A 16,204-nucleotide genomic window follows, 5' to 3' on the forward strand; every position below is an offset into this window, starting at 1 on the left:
GCTGTGAAAAAGGCATACAGTGCGTTAGGTTTCATTGGTAGAGGGATTGAATTCCGGAGCTGTAATGTCATGCTGTAACTATACAAAACACTAGTGTGGTCGCAGTTGGAATATTGTGTACAGTTCTGGTCACCCTATTACATGAAGGATATGGAAGCTTTGGAAAATGTACAGAGGAGATTTACCAGGATGTTGCCTGGTCTCATTGGAAAGAAGAAGGCTAAGAGGGGATTTGATAGAGCCATACAAGATGATCAGGGGATTAGATAGGGTAGACAGTGAAATACTTTTTCTTAGGATGATGACGTCAGCTTGTATGAGAGGGCATAACTACAAATTGAGGGGTGATAGATTTAAGACAGATGACAGAGGAAGGTACTTGATGCAGAGAGTGGTAAGGGTGTGGAATGCCATACCTGCTAATGTAGTCAACTCAGCCACATTAGGGAGATTTAAACAATCCTTTAGATAAGAACATGGATGATTTTGGGATAGTGTGGGGGGGGGGGGAACGCTCCCCCAGGTCAGCACAACATCGAGGGCCGAAGGGCCTGTTTTGCGCGGTATTGTTCTATGTTCTAGAATAGTTTCAGCCAGTCCCAACCTTGACTCACTCGGTGGTATGGTCATCTTTAAGTCAAAAGGTTGTGGGTGCAAGTCCCATACTTTGAGCATCAAAATCTGGGCTGAAAACCCATTGTTTCCTTGTCAGAGACTTTCAGACAACACAATAAACTGAGGCCTAATCTGTACTTGTAAGTGGACATAAGATATCGCTTAACACTTAACATCTCTCATTCCTGACCAATATTCAACCTTCAGTCAACATCATGCAAGAACAATTGGAGTTTTCCTGGCCCTTGAGCAATGTGGATCAAGTTGAAACATGGTGGGAAAGTGTCTGAAAATCTAATGTCAAGAAATGTCCAGTTTTTTCTTTTTGAGGTTTTAATAGCAAATTCAGAGTCTCATTAGCAAGTGGTGCCTATTTCTGTATCTATCTCATTAATAGCTTATTGCCACATTTGTATGTAATATGTGATTCTTTTACGTACTGCTGACACAGTAGATAGCACCATTTCCTGGCTTGAAAGTCAGTGGATAGCCCATGGATGCAGCTCACTGGTTGCTTCTTTGGGTCTTTGTTTGAAGGTTGATTCACCAGCAGTTCATTGCGTGTTTCATGGTTAGGGATTGCCTTCACCCTTCAAACGCAATAGTCAGCGTCACCTAAAAACCAGCCTTCTCACGTAGTCATGGCTGATCTCTGCCTAACTCACGATACTTCTCACCATTACACTTATGAGCTCATGGACTCTTACATTGCAGTGCTACTGCCAGGTTGATCTCTGTTCAGGGACACCCATCCATCTTGTGCATCAGCACAAGATTGTTTCACTTTGTGTTTGCTTGAATACTCCTGATCCAGATGCCCGATCTCATGTAGTCCGAACATTTGAGGCGCAACCAGACCATGAACAAGGCTGATGGAGCATCCGAGGCCACGACCTGTGTCCGGGTTGCCACCGGACGCACCCACATACCTTATGGAACGGCAGACTATCCACACCAACTCCAAGGCCTGACTACAGGCAGCCACTAATCCAAGAAACATGCTGGCCTGCACGTGGGGCTGAAACAATGGAGGTTCAAGTCTCCCCTTCCCAGCTTATGCCTGACAAAATGTCCAAGCTGTTGAATACAAGCTGGAGGAGTTTGAAGCTAGATTCAACTACGAAAGAGAATTGAGAGACTGCTGTGTGTTCTGTTTTACAGAGACATGGCTCACTCCTTCACCTGTCTGCAGCCTTGCATCCTAAGAGTTTCTCAATCTGTTGGATGGACCAAAATGCATAGTTAGGCAAGGCAAAGGGCAGACGGGTCTGCCTCCCAATCAATGTTTCCTGTTGCTCAGACCTGTCAATCCTGATAATCTACTGCTCCCCCGACTGAGAATCACTAACAGTGAAGTGCTGTCCCTACAGCCTGCTGCAGGCGTTCACTTCTGCTATCCTAACAGCAGTTTACATCCCAACTCCATTAGGAAGAGTGCACTTGATGAAATATACACCGCTGCAGATAACCTTGAGACAGACTACCCAAGGTCTACGTCACTGTAAACAGTGTCCAGAATGTGCTACCAAGAGACCATCAGCATATTTCCTAGTCCCACCAGCAACCTAAATAGCTTGACCATTGCTACACAATCATCAAAGACACCTACCACTCCATCTCCTGCCTGCATTTTGGGAAACCATACTGTAAGGCTGTCTTCCTTTTCCCTACTTACAAGCAGAAACTGAACCATGAGAATCTTATACAGAAACTCATACAGTGCTAGTCCAAGGTAACAGATGAGCTCTTATGTGACAGCTTGAAGTCAGTGGACTGGCCCATATTCAACAACTCAGCAGCCAACCTAAATGAGCATGCCACTACCATCACATACTTGGTCATTAAATATGTAGACGACTGCACTCCAAAGAAGTTAAACCAAGTGTTTCCCAACCCGAAACCATGGATGAACTGGGAGATCCACTCCCTACTGAAGTTCAGGTCTGAGGCTTTCAAGTTACTGACTCTACCTAGATTTCCTGTATAGGTCAATCTTGACAAGGCCATGAAGGACGGCAAGAGACATGACTCAAATAAATTGGAGTCCCGGACTAACTTCGCGAACACTTGTTGATTGTGGTAAAGATTACACAATATAATGGGCAACAAAGTGTTACGAAATATTGTAAACCCCTCTGCTAATTTAAACCAGCAACACAGAAAAGATTCACCCTGTGCTGTAATCTGTTAAAATTCAAGAGGCAAAGAACTATCCCAAAAGTCTCAATCTAAAGTAAAAATTAACTTTTTTTTAAGTCTAACAGAGAGTAACTAACAACTACTTACAATTCCGTCCTCTAAACCTATCTCTTTCCCTCTATAATACTGGTCCAATTTTTTTTAAATCCTGATTACGGCTTACAAAAAAAATTATCACATTTCAAAACCAGTCAGCTTGCCGAGTGTCCTTTGTAGATTTTCCTCTGTCATCGTCTTCTATGGGACTCTGTTTCACAGGTCGTTGATAGATAAAGGTATCTTTCAAGAAAGCTGTTCTGCGGGCAGCCTGTATTTGTTGGTTTTTTTGGCAGTTCTCTTTGCCACTCTGGGTAACTATTTAAAATGTTTGATATCTATACCCCAAGGCATTGGTTTTAATATTGTCAAAATACTAAATTCAAAATTGTTTGGAGTTTGGTATCTTGGGGCATAACTTAAACTGGCCGAACTTGAATTTGTTGTTGTATCCAGGCAACACCACTCTTAGCTAGTTGTGAGACCAAATGTTACATTGTTACCTTGTTCAGAACACTGCTAGCTGGAAATTTCAGCTCCCTTAAAGGTACAGTACACTCACAACTTCAAAACAAAAGTGAAATTGAGTAGAATCGCTGACAGCAGTGTATTCCTCCCTGATGAGCTCAGTGCGTTTTATGCTTGTTTTGATCAGAAGATCAGTGAAATGTCACCTGCTTCGACAGTCCCAGATGAATCTGTACCCACAGTTACCATACCGATATTAGATCAGCCTTCTTGAGGGTAAACCCATGGAAAGTGACTAAACCGGTTGGAGTCCCCGATGCTGCACTCCGCTCCTGCGTGGACCAGCTGACAGGGGTATTTGCAGAAATCTTTTAACCTCTCCCTACTACGATGTGAGGTTCCCATCTGCTTCGAAGACCACTATCATCCTAGTGCCAAAGAAAAATCAGGCAGTGTGCTGTAATGACTACTAGGCAAAAGTGAGGACTGCAGATGCTGGAAATTAGAGTCCAGATTAGTGGTTCTGGAAAAGCACAGCAGGTCAGGCAGCATCTGAGGAACAGGAAAATCGACATTTCGGGCAGGAGCCCTTTACCAGGAATTCCTGATGAAGGGCTCCTGCCCGAAACATTGATTTTTTTTTTTTCCCCTGTTCCTTGGATGCTGCCTGACCTGTAATGACTGCTGCCTGGTGGCTCTGATATCCATCACTATGCAGTACTTTTGAGAGGTTCGTAATGGTGCACAACAACTCCAGCCTCCCAGATTGCCTTGATCCATTACAATTCACGTACCATCGCCTAGGACTCTGCTCCTCCCTCTGCAACCGGATCCTCAACTTTTTGACTTACAGACTGTAATAATTAAGGATAGGAGACAAAACCTCCTCCAGCATAATCCTCAACGCTGGTGCCCCACAAGGCTGCCTACTCTGCATTCTGTTCTGTGACTCTGATGTACTTGCGTACGGTATGATTTGCCTGAATAGCTTTCAAACCAATACTTCTCACTGTATTTCAGTACACGTGACTGTAATAAATCAAAGCAAATCTGGCCTGCCTTGCCTTTTATTACAGACAGAAAGATTAGTATCTTGTCATGGTTACCAGCACTGAATACTCAAGGGGGCAGATGTACTGCTCTTCAGCATAATGCTACATCCGTGTCACACTTGTAGAATGTACCAGCAGCTTTATTGGCAAACACCGCAATGTGTTTCAAAGTCCAAGGGGACTGGAAGGGGAATTCCATCAGTGGGGTTTGCTTCAACACTTTGCCAAGAGCTTTATCTGAACATTACCCAGCGGTTGACCATGCTCCATCAGGAGCTTGGTACAACCTGAGTATGATGATCCTAGTCCTTGTAGTTTAGAGATTGGCCATAGCTAATCTGGGAGGTCACATACATCCAGTCTGAGGATCATTGGTAGGTCCATCTGAATGTTGAGAAGACCTCAGTCAGGGTGCTGGAATCTTAGCAATCAGGATTGTCTTCATAAGTCCATCTGGAGCTGGCCAACAGTCAGTGCTGGGGATTTGAGCAGTAAACATCAACAAAGGGTGTTAATAGGTGACTAATGCACCTAACACTATGGGCAATTTATTCCCTAGTGTCACAGCATCCCATCCCCAGCCTTGAGTTTTTCACTTTTTACTATAATGACGGTGAAGGGGGAAACTCCAGATGTAAATTGAGATCTGCTACTGCAAAGGAGCAGGCTTGTAGTTACACTGGACATATGTGTGCAGTAATCCAAGAGCTGAAAGAAGAAAATTGAGGACATTAACCATTAAATAACAAATTTGGATGGGCACATGGATATCCTGAAAACTGATGGGATTGACATGGAGTGGAATGCAAAACAGAACGTGAAGGCCTTGGAGGTGGAGGAATCCTGATGATCAGGCAGAACTTGAAGTTCCAACACAGGAGTGTGAACTGGAAAGTGTGACATCTTCAACCAAATCTCAACTATACAATAAGGAACAAAATGGTTGCCAGTAATACAGTGAGATTGGATTTCCTACAGTGTGGAAACAGTGTGCTACAGTTGGCCCTTTGGCCCAACCTGTCCACCAACCCTCTGAAGAGTAACCCACCCAGACCCATTTCCCCTCTGACTAATGCACCTAACACTATGGGCAAGTTAGCAAGGCCAGTTCACCTCTCTTGCACATCTTTGGACTGTGGGAGGAAACCGGAGCATCCGGAGGAAACCCACACAGACACAGGGAGAATGTGCAAACTTCACATAGACAGTCGCCCGAGGCTGGAATTGAACCTAGGATCCTGGTGCTGTGACCATAGTGGCTCAGTGGTTAGCACTGTTGCCTTATAGCACCAGGGACCTGGGTTCAATTCCCGCCTCTGGCAATTGTGTGGAGTTTGCACATTCTCCGTGTATCTGCTTTGGTTTCCTCTGGGTACTCTGGTTTCCTCCCAGTCCAAAGATGTGCACGTTCGGTGAATTGGCCATACTAAATTGCCCATAGTGTTAGGCGCAGGGATAAATGTAGAGGAATGGGTCTGGGTGGGTTGTTCTTTGGAGGGTCGGTGTGGACTTGGGCCGAAGGACCTGTTTCCACACTGTAGCTAATTTAATCTAATCTAATACAGTGAGTGGAGTCTCTGAGGGTAAGATCGATTTTGTTTGCACAATGAGGCAGAGTTTCAATGCCATTTGGTCATCACCCATTAATTGAAATAGTGTGTGAATCTTTGTTAAGAATGAAATTGGCCACCAGAGAAGTGTCAGACATACAAGGTGATAGTAAATTTGGAACATGAATGGAGACAAGGCCCACAGCAAGGTGTTCACATTAACTTTGGCCTCCATGATCTCATTTTATTAACCTACCAAGCCTTAGCTACACTTGGTAACTTAAGGGTTGAGGAATCCCTAAAATCTACTTCTATTTAGGATGCTTCTCCGCAATTAGCAATGCTACAGAAATATACCTTCCAGCCTCCTTGGCATGTAGGACGAGGCTGTTTATCTCTGAAATGATTAACCATATAAACAGACCTTACAGCTAAAATTACTTGATGTGCATATGTTTGCATGGATGTGAAAGTCTACTTACAACCATGTGTCATCCATGCTTCCATTGTGCTGTCATAGCATTTTTCTTCCCTTGCTTTCCTACTACATTTTTGTCCAGTCCCAGAATCATCAGCTGGGGTGGAGGAGCCCTGGTGTGTATATGATTGGAGGGCCTAGGTATCTTGAGAGTGGCCAGCCCAAACATTGGCTCCCCCCCTCCCCCCCGACTTGACTGAAACTTGTACAGTTTTGGGGGTTGCATTTGGGATGACTACTGTGTGGTTCCAGTTGCATGCATTCCAGAACCCCAGCACAGTAATGAAAACATTGGTCAACCTTCAGTCTAGTTTACTGAGTGCTTCTGACATGCCTGCCTACTGTTCCTGTGACTGTCCTGTTGTATGAAGTCAGTAACAGCCAGCACATAGATCGTCATCTGCCTGGGGTTCAGCAGATGTTAGATTTCTGGCAGTTCTCTAAATGTCATTTCTTCCCCAATCAACTGCGGAGAGACGCCAGTGATGTGATCACCAGATTGTGTTCCTGAGTCGAATCTAGAGAGAAAACCTACCCAATCTCTAAGCTTGTCTATCCTTGGAAGGATATGTGACTTGTTTCTACAAGTTGGAGTAAGTTAAAGGTGAAGCACTGTCCTTCTTTTGGCTGAGTGCAATATGGACAGTCTTGGAGAATTTTAAGAATAAGGTAACAATGGTGGTAATGGGAGAATAGCACTGCATTATGAAGCTTTTAAGTGGACTTCTTTGACATGGACAGCTCAGTGACCCACAGGAGTGGTCTCGATCCTCTCCAACCGTCTCAAAGATACTCTTGTAGGGAGGGCAAGAGGCCAAATATTGACGACACCAACCCCATTTTTGGTCTTCTCCTCATGGATACGAGACATTTTCCTCCTGCAATGAAATTGGCCATCAGAGAAGTGTCAGACATACAAGGTGATAGTAAATTTGGAACATGAATGGAGACAAGGCCCTATAGCAAGGTGTTCACATTAACTTTGGCCTCCACGATCTCCTTTTATTAACCTTACCTCCTACAAAAGTAGGGATTGAATGAGGAATTGGACGCAAGAGCTGTAATTGGTGGCGCAGGAGCGGCAGAAGTGATGAGACACCCCTGGTATGCGAGTACGAAATGCAGAGGGCAGGTGGGGTTAGTAGTTCAGCTGGGTGGGAGTCATTAAGTGGGGATTTTGCATGCAACGGTGAGAGTTGCAGACTTTTGGTCTTACTTTTAGTGCTTGTTCCTATGCAGTGACAGTTAGTGGGTCTGAGGAAACAGAAGACAGTGGCACTTACACTTGTGTAGTGCAACCCCTTTGCCAATCCACAAGGAAGAAGATGGCCCTCCTCTCCACCATCCTGGCCACCAGCACATCTGGGTCCTAATTTGAAGCAGAATGCCAATCCCCTCTCTATGATACCTTGTTGCCAGAATTGTTGGCACACCAATTGGTGGAGTTCCTGGCTTTCAGCATTTGACATGGTGCTCTGCTGGGGTTTAAGTATGGCGCCAGTGGTAAAAGGTAATCCCAAGTACTCAACTGCTGCCACCGCCTGATTGTTTGTTTGAGAAGGGCGTTATCGAGCCCAAACATAAAATTTAATGAGGATCCCAGCAGAAGATTACATGAGTAAAATCACCATGGCAATAAACCCTCCATGAATCACCCCAAGTGAAGACTTGGCAAAAAGAAATTCAGCCTATTATCTCGTCATTATCATAGTATTGCTTGTGAGAGTTTACAGTGCACAGCTTTGCTGTTAAATTTCCAATATGACCTTACAAAGCCTATTGAGTCACTCTTGCAATGAAGTTGTGGAATACAATATGTAAAGAATTTTCTTTTATTTATATTTCAAGATCAATATAAGTATTATTAAAATATGTCCAAAAATCACAGACCCTTTCTCTTTATCGACCAAGCATTTTATTGTTTTGATAAATACGTGAATCATGAATCACATTACTTAATACACATGTTTTTATTGATGTTCAGCAGATGGTATTCAGTCACTGCATTAGTCACCGCAGTCCATGTGTATGGTAATAGAGAGAATGGTCAAGTATTGTTACCTAACTACTATGAAGGAGTGGTGATGTAATTCCAAGTAAGGATTGTATGGTTTTGCGGGCAACATTCAGGTGCTGCTCCCATTCTCCCATCGCCTTGTGGAATTCAGGTCTTCAAACCATGTTTGGACCAAGGCTGGATGATGAGGTCTGGAGTTGAGTGACCCTGGCAGAACCATATTAATGTAATTGTTGAACAAATGTGTTTTATATCCGATTACACATTCAGTTCCAGTACTGGTGATTGAAAGTAAACGGGTGCATTTACCCTGAGCAGATTTGTCCTTTTAGTTTTGTAAACAGGGTTTACCTGGAGGATGTTCCACATTGCTGGGTGAATGCCAGTGTTGTAGCTGTCTGTGCAGAAACAATGTTTGTTTAGTGATGTTATGCAATGATGATGAGTAACTAGATGACATTCAACGTCATTGTAAATTAAGTAAAACTGCTAATTATGTTGACTTTTTAGCATTGATATAGTACTGTACATACAATAGAGTTGGAATGAAAATTGAAACAGCAATCTTTTGTAGTTAAGATCACAAACCACTTGGACTTTGTTTGACATATTATTTACCCCCTTGTTATAAATAAATATACACAGAAATTTGTGGGTTTGCTTTTGTTCTGGAACTTTGAGCCCCTTTTTTTTAACGTGTCTTACTAATTTGGTAATATTTTGGTTCTGAAGCTCACTGTTGACCAACATGACCCACTGTGTTTTTTTAAAAAAAAAAATTTGCCCCTCGTCTTAGTCGACAGTAGCTACAACTAAACAAAATGTTACAGCATTGACAAATTTCTTACTTTTTATTACATCTTCTATTGGTTGTCCACTTCATATTTTTACTGGTATTTGTTTCACAGTGGAGATCGACAGCGAGGTCACAGCATCCATTACTATCCCTTTCGTATGACAACTTACCTCACAAAGGTGCGGTTATCTGAAGATGATGATGACCAACTCTGCTGTCTGTTGCTTGCTGAAAGAGTGCATTCAGGCTATGAAGGTAAGAGCTTTCTGATTCTATATAACATACTGCACATAAAAAGAGACAGGTTCGTTCATCTCACTGAGCCAGATTCCTCCCCCCTAATTAATTTCCTAATTAATCATTGATTATTTTAATAGTGAACAGATTACATTTTCCAACTTATTTTGCTCAACTTGGACCAATTACTTTTCATATGGCATGCGCGTAACTAAGCGCACAAGGCGTACGTGTCATACTGCATTTGACCATTCATTAGCATTTCAAACCAGCCATCCAGCTTTTATTTTAAAAATATACTTTTATTCATAAAAATTCTTCATATACATAGCCACTAAAGCAGTTCAGTTCTGTGCAGTCTTTGCACATGGAGAACAAACAAACATTTGGAGTTAAGTTTCCCGACCGTTCTAGCAAACACAAAGGCATTTCTAACTTATGCAAGATACTACTTGCGTATATTTTGAAGCACCAGAAGAGTTCAATAAATGAACACCTCCCCATTATACTTTGGCCGAAAGATCTTAGATGGTGGCATTTCCCCAATGAGCCTTGGTGGCAGCTTTCCCAAGCTTTAACGTGCCCCTCAGCACATAGTTCTGGACCTTGCCAGTCTGCAACACTGAGGTCAACTCCTTGCTCTGGAAGACCAACAAGTTTCAGGTAGACCAAAGAGTATCTTCCACTAGGTTGATGGCCCTTCAGGTGCATTCGATATTTGTCTTGGTGTACATCCCAGGGAACAGACTGTAGAGCACAGAGTCCTGCGTCATGGATCTGCTCAGGACGAACTTCAACAAGAACTACTGTGTCTCTCTGCAGAGTTCCTACCAGCTATCAAACCAACTGACCTAACCAGTGCTGTTCCTAAAATAATAAAAGCAAATTACTGCAGATGTTGGAATCTGAAACCAAGAGAGAAAATGCTAGAAAATCTCAGCAGGTCTGGTAGCACCTGTAAGGAGAGAAAAGAGCTGATGTTTCAATTCTAACTGACCCTTTGTCAAAGCTTTGACAAAGGGTCAGTTAGACTCAAAACGTCATTTCTTTACTCTCCTTACAGATGCTGCCAGACCTGCTGAGATTTTCCAGCATTTTCTCTTTCAGTTTCAGTACTGTTCCTACACTGGCTGAAATCACCATGAAAGACTCTGCTTCACAGTTGCTCACCTTGTCTGAGGTGTGGTGACCATTGGGTTTAACTACCACCAGGTGTGTCTCTGTAATGATAGAGCAGCCATATCATCTGGTAAGACTTCGGCAACTTTACTTGTTTTTTACTTTTATATTCATTAACTTGTTTCTAGCTCTGTACCACATGTTTAATTTGAATATTCATAGCCTTGTTAACAGCATGCAGACCCTGATGGAAAGCCATCTCGATTTACATCAAAGTGCATCTACTGTGGTGGCTGTAATATATTAAAGTCCCCAGCAATTCCAATAGTAAATTGATGGGGCTATGTCTCCTACATTCTTATACACCTCATTAGTCCCATATTGATTTTAAAAAGCCTCTTTTAAATGGCTCTTACTGGGACCATGACTTTCCTTTTAATGACCCTCTTGACATAGAAGATCCCTGCTAACTGTTCTGACTCCTACATTGACCATTTCATCAGCGAGTCTGTAAATACCAGACCAGAAGTTGGAGAGTAGCAGCATGGGAAAGGGTTTATGGGGGAAATCCCACAGAACTCTGAGCTGGATCACTTTTACATAGAGTGCAAATATATGCAGCAATTTGAAATAGTTGGAAGTCCTGTTAGATTCTCCAGGAAAATAGAATCGGCTAAGAAGCTGGTCGGCAGAGATGTGTGAACTACAAGTATCTCTTTAATTTGAAGTTTTGCTTTGGTATATCTGAGTAAATTCAGTAGTTATTTTTTGTCTAAGGACAATTAGTATGCAGAGTTTAGCATCCAAAACATTTTCAGTGTCACACAGTTTCTTATTAACAAGACTGTATAATGAAAACGTACCTGTTATTAGTCATATTCTGTCAAATATTGATGTATTACATTCTGTACTTCATCAATATTGTCAGTTCATTAACTTGCTCTCTAAAATTATTATTATTATTTTAGGTTCAAAGTTGTTTTAGTGGGATCTGATCTAAAATCTTATAGAAGTTGTTTTATATAGATGCTCTATTGACATGTCTGTTAACATGCCTTCCAGATATTTGTGTAAAACCATGGATACGTGAATTACTGGATTAAGTATGTTTTTAAGTAATGCCATTTGGAAGCAGATTACATTCATAGAGTTCTGATTCCAGGCTAATTTAGCCAAGTGGACTTTACAAGATAAAACTTATTTTAATATTAGTGACTTTGTTATGCCTGCCAATCTCTCTGAAGAAGTAATTTATTTTCAGCACCAAGAATTCCTCATGATAAGAGAGTTTTTACCACGACACACACTCCCAGCTGCGTATTCCAGGATGTTGATGAGAGGTATGAGTCCACTACTTTGGTTTTCTAAACAATATGCCTGTGTAAAAAAGAATGTTTGCAGCAATTTGAGAGCCTAGTGCTTTTTTGTTAAAACTGAAAATTCCAAATTTTTGTAGTCCTACCAGACTGTTTGAAATGCAGTTCCCAATAAATAGGTCTCCTGCCAAAACACTCTCTGAAAACCTCTGTCTGTGGGAGAGATGCCCCCTACAGGCCAAATGGTGTATCTGGGGTGTTTGCATTTTTAATAACAATGGTATCAACTTGAGTAATTTAGATGTAATTATCCATCATTTCCAAAGAAAAATTTATTTAATTGTTTCTCCCACATTCCTCTCCTTTTCCTTACCCAAACAGTTGAATACTCCTACTTTAAGTTTTATGACAAAGTACATCATGAAGGGCAAACAGGTGGTTGCATATATTTTGAAGGATGCAAAATGGGGTGTATAGTATTCCAAACAGGGAAACAAAATATTGGCATGGAAACCAAATTTGTGTTTCCTTTGTTTCAATCTACACTTACTATATTCTTGATTACAGTTCTGTGTGTGTGTCTTTTGTGCTTTTTGTTCATTATTTGTACAGCAAAGCATGGACTTCATAGTTTTAAGAATATTGTAGATATGTACTTTATTGTGCAGAACATCAGAATCTTCAATTTTTCTGTCAAAGGGCTGTTCCTTTGTTGGGTTACTTGCCTCAAGATCTAATTGGAATGCCTGTGCTGATGCATCTGCATCCAGATGATCAACCTTTGATGCTAGGCATTCATAAGAAAAGTAAGTTTGTTGATGCTAACTCGTTTTATTGTAATGTCCAATGTGATTTTTCCCTATGCTTTGTTTAACTATCTGCTATGGATGTCAGCTGTGCTTCCGAAGGAACAGATCATAGATGCCTACTGCAGCATGAGCCACATTTTTATTTTATTTTAATCTGGTCAGATGTTGATCTTTTTTCTCGGCGTGAAGAAAAACTGAAGTAGTATAACCGAAGGAACAAAATGCCAACTTTAACAACCTTGGGGGTAGATAAACTAGATTTCACATTCTTCAGATCTCAGCTGAGGGTTCCTAAAAATGGCCAGTGAGCTGCATTGGGTAACCTCTTCTTGTTTTGGAAGGAGTGGTGATGACTTTTTATTCACTCTAATGTCATTACGGTTTGTTGCAATCAGAAGCTAGAGGTTGTATCACTGCTGGAAACATCTATGTCCACAAAGAAGCATGAAAAATGATTGTTTCATTCTTTCCAATTCCTTATGATTACTAAGCACCTCCAGCCATTTGCTACCAGCAGAAATGCCAGTCCTCCAAATAATTTCCTCTCATCTGGTTTACTGCATCCATTGCTCTTGATGTGGTCTCCTCTACATCAGAGAGACTGAATGCAAACACCAGGATCAGTTCAGGAAACATCTGTGGTCCACACGTGCCAATCAATCCCACCTCCTGGTTGCTAGCCATTTCAACTCCCCTTCCACTCTCCCAATGACATGTCCCTCCTGGGCCTTCTCCAGCGTCACAATAAGGCCACATGTAAACTGGAGGAAGAACACCTCATCTTTTGCCTGAGGAGCTGACAACCTTACGGCCTTAACATAGAATTGACCAGCTTCCAAATCTCCCCCATCCCCACCTCATCCCAGGTCCAGCCCTCCCTCTTCTGACCTAACCTATCCATCTTACTTCCCATCTATCTGCTCCACACTTCCCACTGACCAATCCCATTCACCTCCTACCTGCATCCACCTGTCACCATCGCACCCACCTTTACCCCGGTCCCACCCCACCTTTATTTATTTCAAAGCTTTCTTCCCCATCCCCAGTCCTGATGAAGGGTCCTGCCCAAAGTGTCAACTCTCCTCGTCTTCTGATGCTGCTTGACCTGTTGTGCATTCTCCAGCTCCATGTTTTATCAATTCCTCTAATTGTGAGAATTGATAACTTGAATTCCATAAGGAGATGAAATATAAGGAAGTAAAATTCCAGTTTTATTTCAGTTCAGATTGTCGGCCATGACCTATTAATGGGTAGAAGAAATTCAGGGAACGGAATGTCCTGCTGTTGTTGCTATTCCCAATCATATGAGTGATCATAAATTCAGCATTTTAGAAAAAAGGAATGGGTAGACAGACTAAATTCTCCATTATAGTCTTTACATTTGTGCAGCTTGTACAGAAATTGTCAAATCTTCATTAACCATTTGTGATTTTTTTTTAATTGTAAATTTTTAATAATTGTTTAAGGTAGTAGCTTCACTAAGAATTGACTTGTTAAATTCATGGCGTCTTTAATGCTGTAATAGAATACAATTATTCCATGTTTTGTGCATTATAGTTCATATGTTTATTGGATTGTTGTTATTGAGTTACCAGGTAAAGCTTTTTTTTAAAAATTTTAAACATGGCTTTTCTTAAATTTCAGTACTGAAACACGCTGGACAACCATTTGAACATTCACCTCTCCGATTCTGCTCTCAGAATGGTGAATACATCACCATTGATACCAGTTGGTCAAGCTTTGTTAATCCATGGAGCAGAAAAGTGTCCTTCATAATTGGAAGGCACAAAGTCAGAACGTAAGTAATTTTTTTTTGTAAAAGTGTTTGATTTGATTAGACTTGAAATTTGAACATGATTTTTTTTTAAATGTTAAATTTAATCTGAGGATAAGTAAACTAGATTTGACCAGTAATCAGCCCATGAATTATGATGCACAAAGCAACTGTGCCTATTCAAAATGGTGCAGGCAGCATGCAAATATCATGCAACCTGTTAATTTACTTGATCTTGGGCGTAGCCAATACCTAACATGATGTAGAGTTGGTGCATGCCTAAGGAAGGGGTCCAGATGCACATAAGACTAGCTGCACTTAAAGCATCAAATGAGCTTCATCAAGTCAACCTTCATTAACAGTAAGGTGCATTTCAGCTGGTTTATTTGCTGGGGCTGGTTCACAAAGACTCTGTAAGAATACAGAAGAATTGAAATAGTACAATAGGTTTAGAGCATGTTCCACAGTTCTCTGCAGCATTAGAAGTTAACCAGAGCTGAGATGTCTTCAATCAGCAGGAGATCAGGATACCATCAGGAGTGATATTATGAAAACATTTGGAGTTGACGATGACCATTGTGGTTAATGATAGTAGCTGAAACCTAAATGCATCTTCACATTCTGTTTCCCACTCACTGCTCTACAAGCTTATGCATTGCTGCATTCACCACATCCACGTCACTTACTTATTAATGATGTCTGTCATACCTCATGTTCATAGCTTCAGTGCAGTCAAGCAGACTTGGCGCTGCTGAAGATTTCATGTGGATTCTAGATAATCCAAGAGGGAGGAAGGGGAAAATTCTGGCTGTAACAGCCTACTCCTTTTTTTTTAGATATTTTAGGTATTGGAGGTGATTTCTGCGAATTCCAGGAGCAGCAATTACAGTTTTATAAGCTGTTGCATTGTTTTGGAACTTTGGCGAAAACAAAGTCAAAACAACAGCACTTTTAAAAGGGAGAGGAACAGACAAAGAAAGCACATGGTGAGGTCAGTGTGTGTGAGAGAGAGAGAGAGACAGAAAAAGAGACCCACACTGCTAACTGACATAGCACTGAACCTGCATAGTTACTGCCTTTGGTGTTTGTAGATTGGGTTCTTTCTTGATTATATATTATACTGAGATATGTCTCTTGGTTAAAATGAAAAATATAAGCCAATAGTATTAATTTAACTGGAGCAGTTTTGTGGAGGAGTAAGACAGTGTTATTTTCTGGGTCTGTAGATTGAAAGAAGCAAAAATGGCCTTTAGTAGTGTGATGTAGATGTGGGAGTTAAGGGAGAGTTTATGTGTTACTGAGAATTATATCTGCAATAAATGCCATTGGTTGCAAATCGTATCAGATCAAATGGATCAGTTGGAGAAACAGAGGTAATGAGGAATTTACAAGAGCGAGGGGATATGATGGCTGGCAGTTTTAGGAAAGGGGGAAATATCGCAGATACAGTCACATTGATGGGTTAACTCCAGGAAAGGTAAGAGAGGTAGGCAGGTAATGCAGGAGTCTTCTGTGGCTATCCCCATTTCAAACAAGTATACTGTTTTGAAATGGGTGATTTGATTCTCAGGGGAATGTAGCATGAACAGCCAACTTTCTAGTATTGAGACTTGCTCTAATGCAATGAGGGGTGTGTCGGGTTCCAAGAGATCAATTGTGTTAAGGGACTCTCTAGTCTGAGGTATAGACAGACGTTTCTGGTGCCAGGATCAAGGATGTCTCAGAGAGGATGCAGAAT

The 16,204-nt window shown here is 41.5% G+C and overlaps 1 protein-coding gene across 1 annotated transcript in view; it reads left to right on the top strand.

Annotated features, from left to right (window-relative positions):
- per2 (period circadian clock 2) overlaps window positions 1–16,204 on the top strand; it is an 85,193-nt gene that overhangs the window by 25,937 nt on the left and 43,052 nt on the right. The window contains exons 9-12 of the mRNA XM_060834238.1: window positions 9,324–9,466; window positions 11,829–11,907; window positions 12,583–12,689; window positions 14,337–14,490. Coding sequence (XP_060690221.1) covers window positions 9,324–9,466; window positions 11,829–11,907; window positions 12,583–12,689; window positions 14,337–14,490 — 483 coding nt within the window. The remainder of the gene's footprint in view (window positions 1–9,323; window positions 9,467–11,828; window positions 11,908–12,582; window positions 12,690–14,336; window positions 14,491–16,204) is intronic.

This window comes from Hemiscyllium ocellatum, chromosome 13, assembly GCF_020745735.1.
Source record: "Hemiscyllium ocellatum isolate sHemOce1 chromosome 13, sHemOce1.pat.X.cur, whole genome shotgun sequence".
Classification (NCBI taxonomy): domain Eukaryota; kingdom Metazoa; phylum Chordata; class Chondrichthyes; order Orectolobiformes; family Hemiscylliidae; genus Hemiscyllium; species Hemiscyllium ocellatum.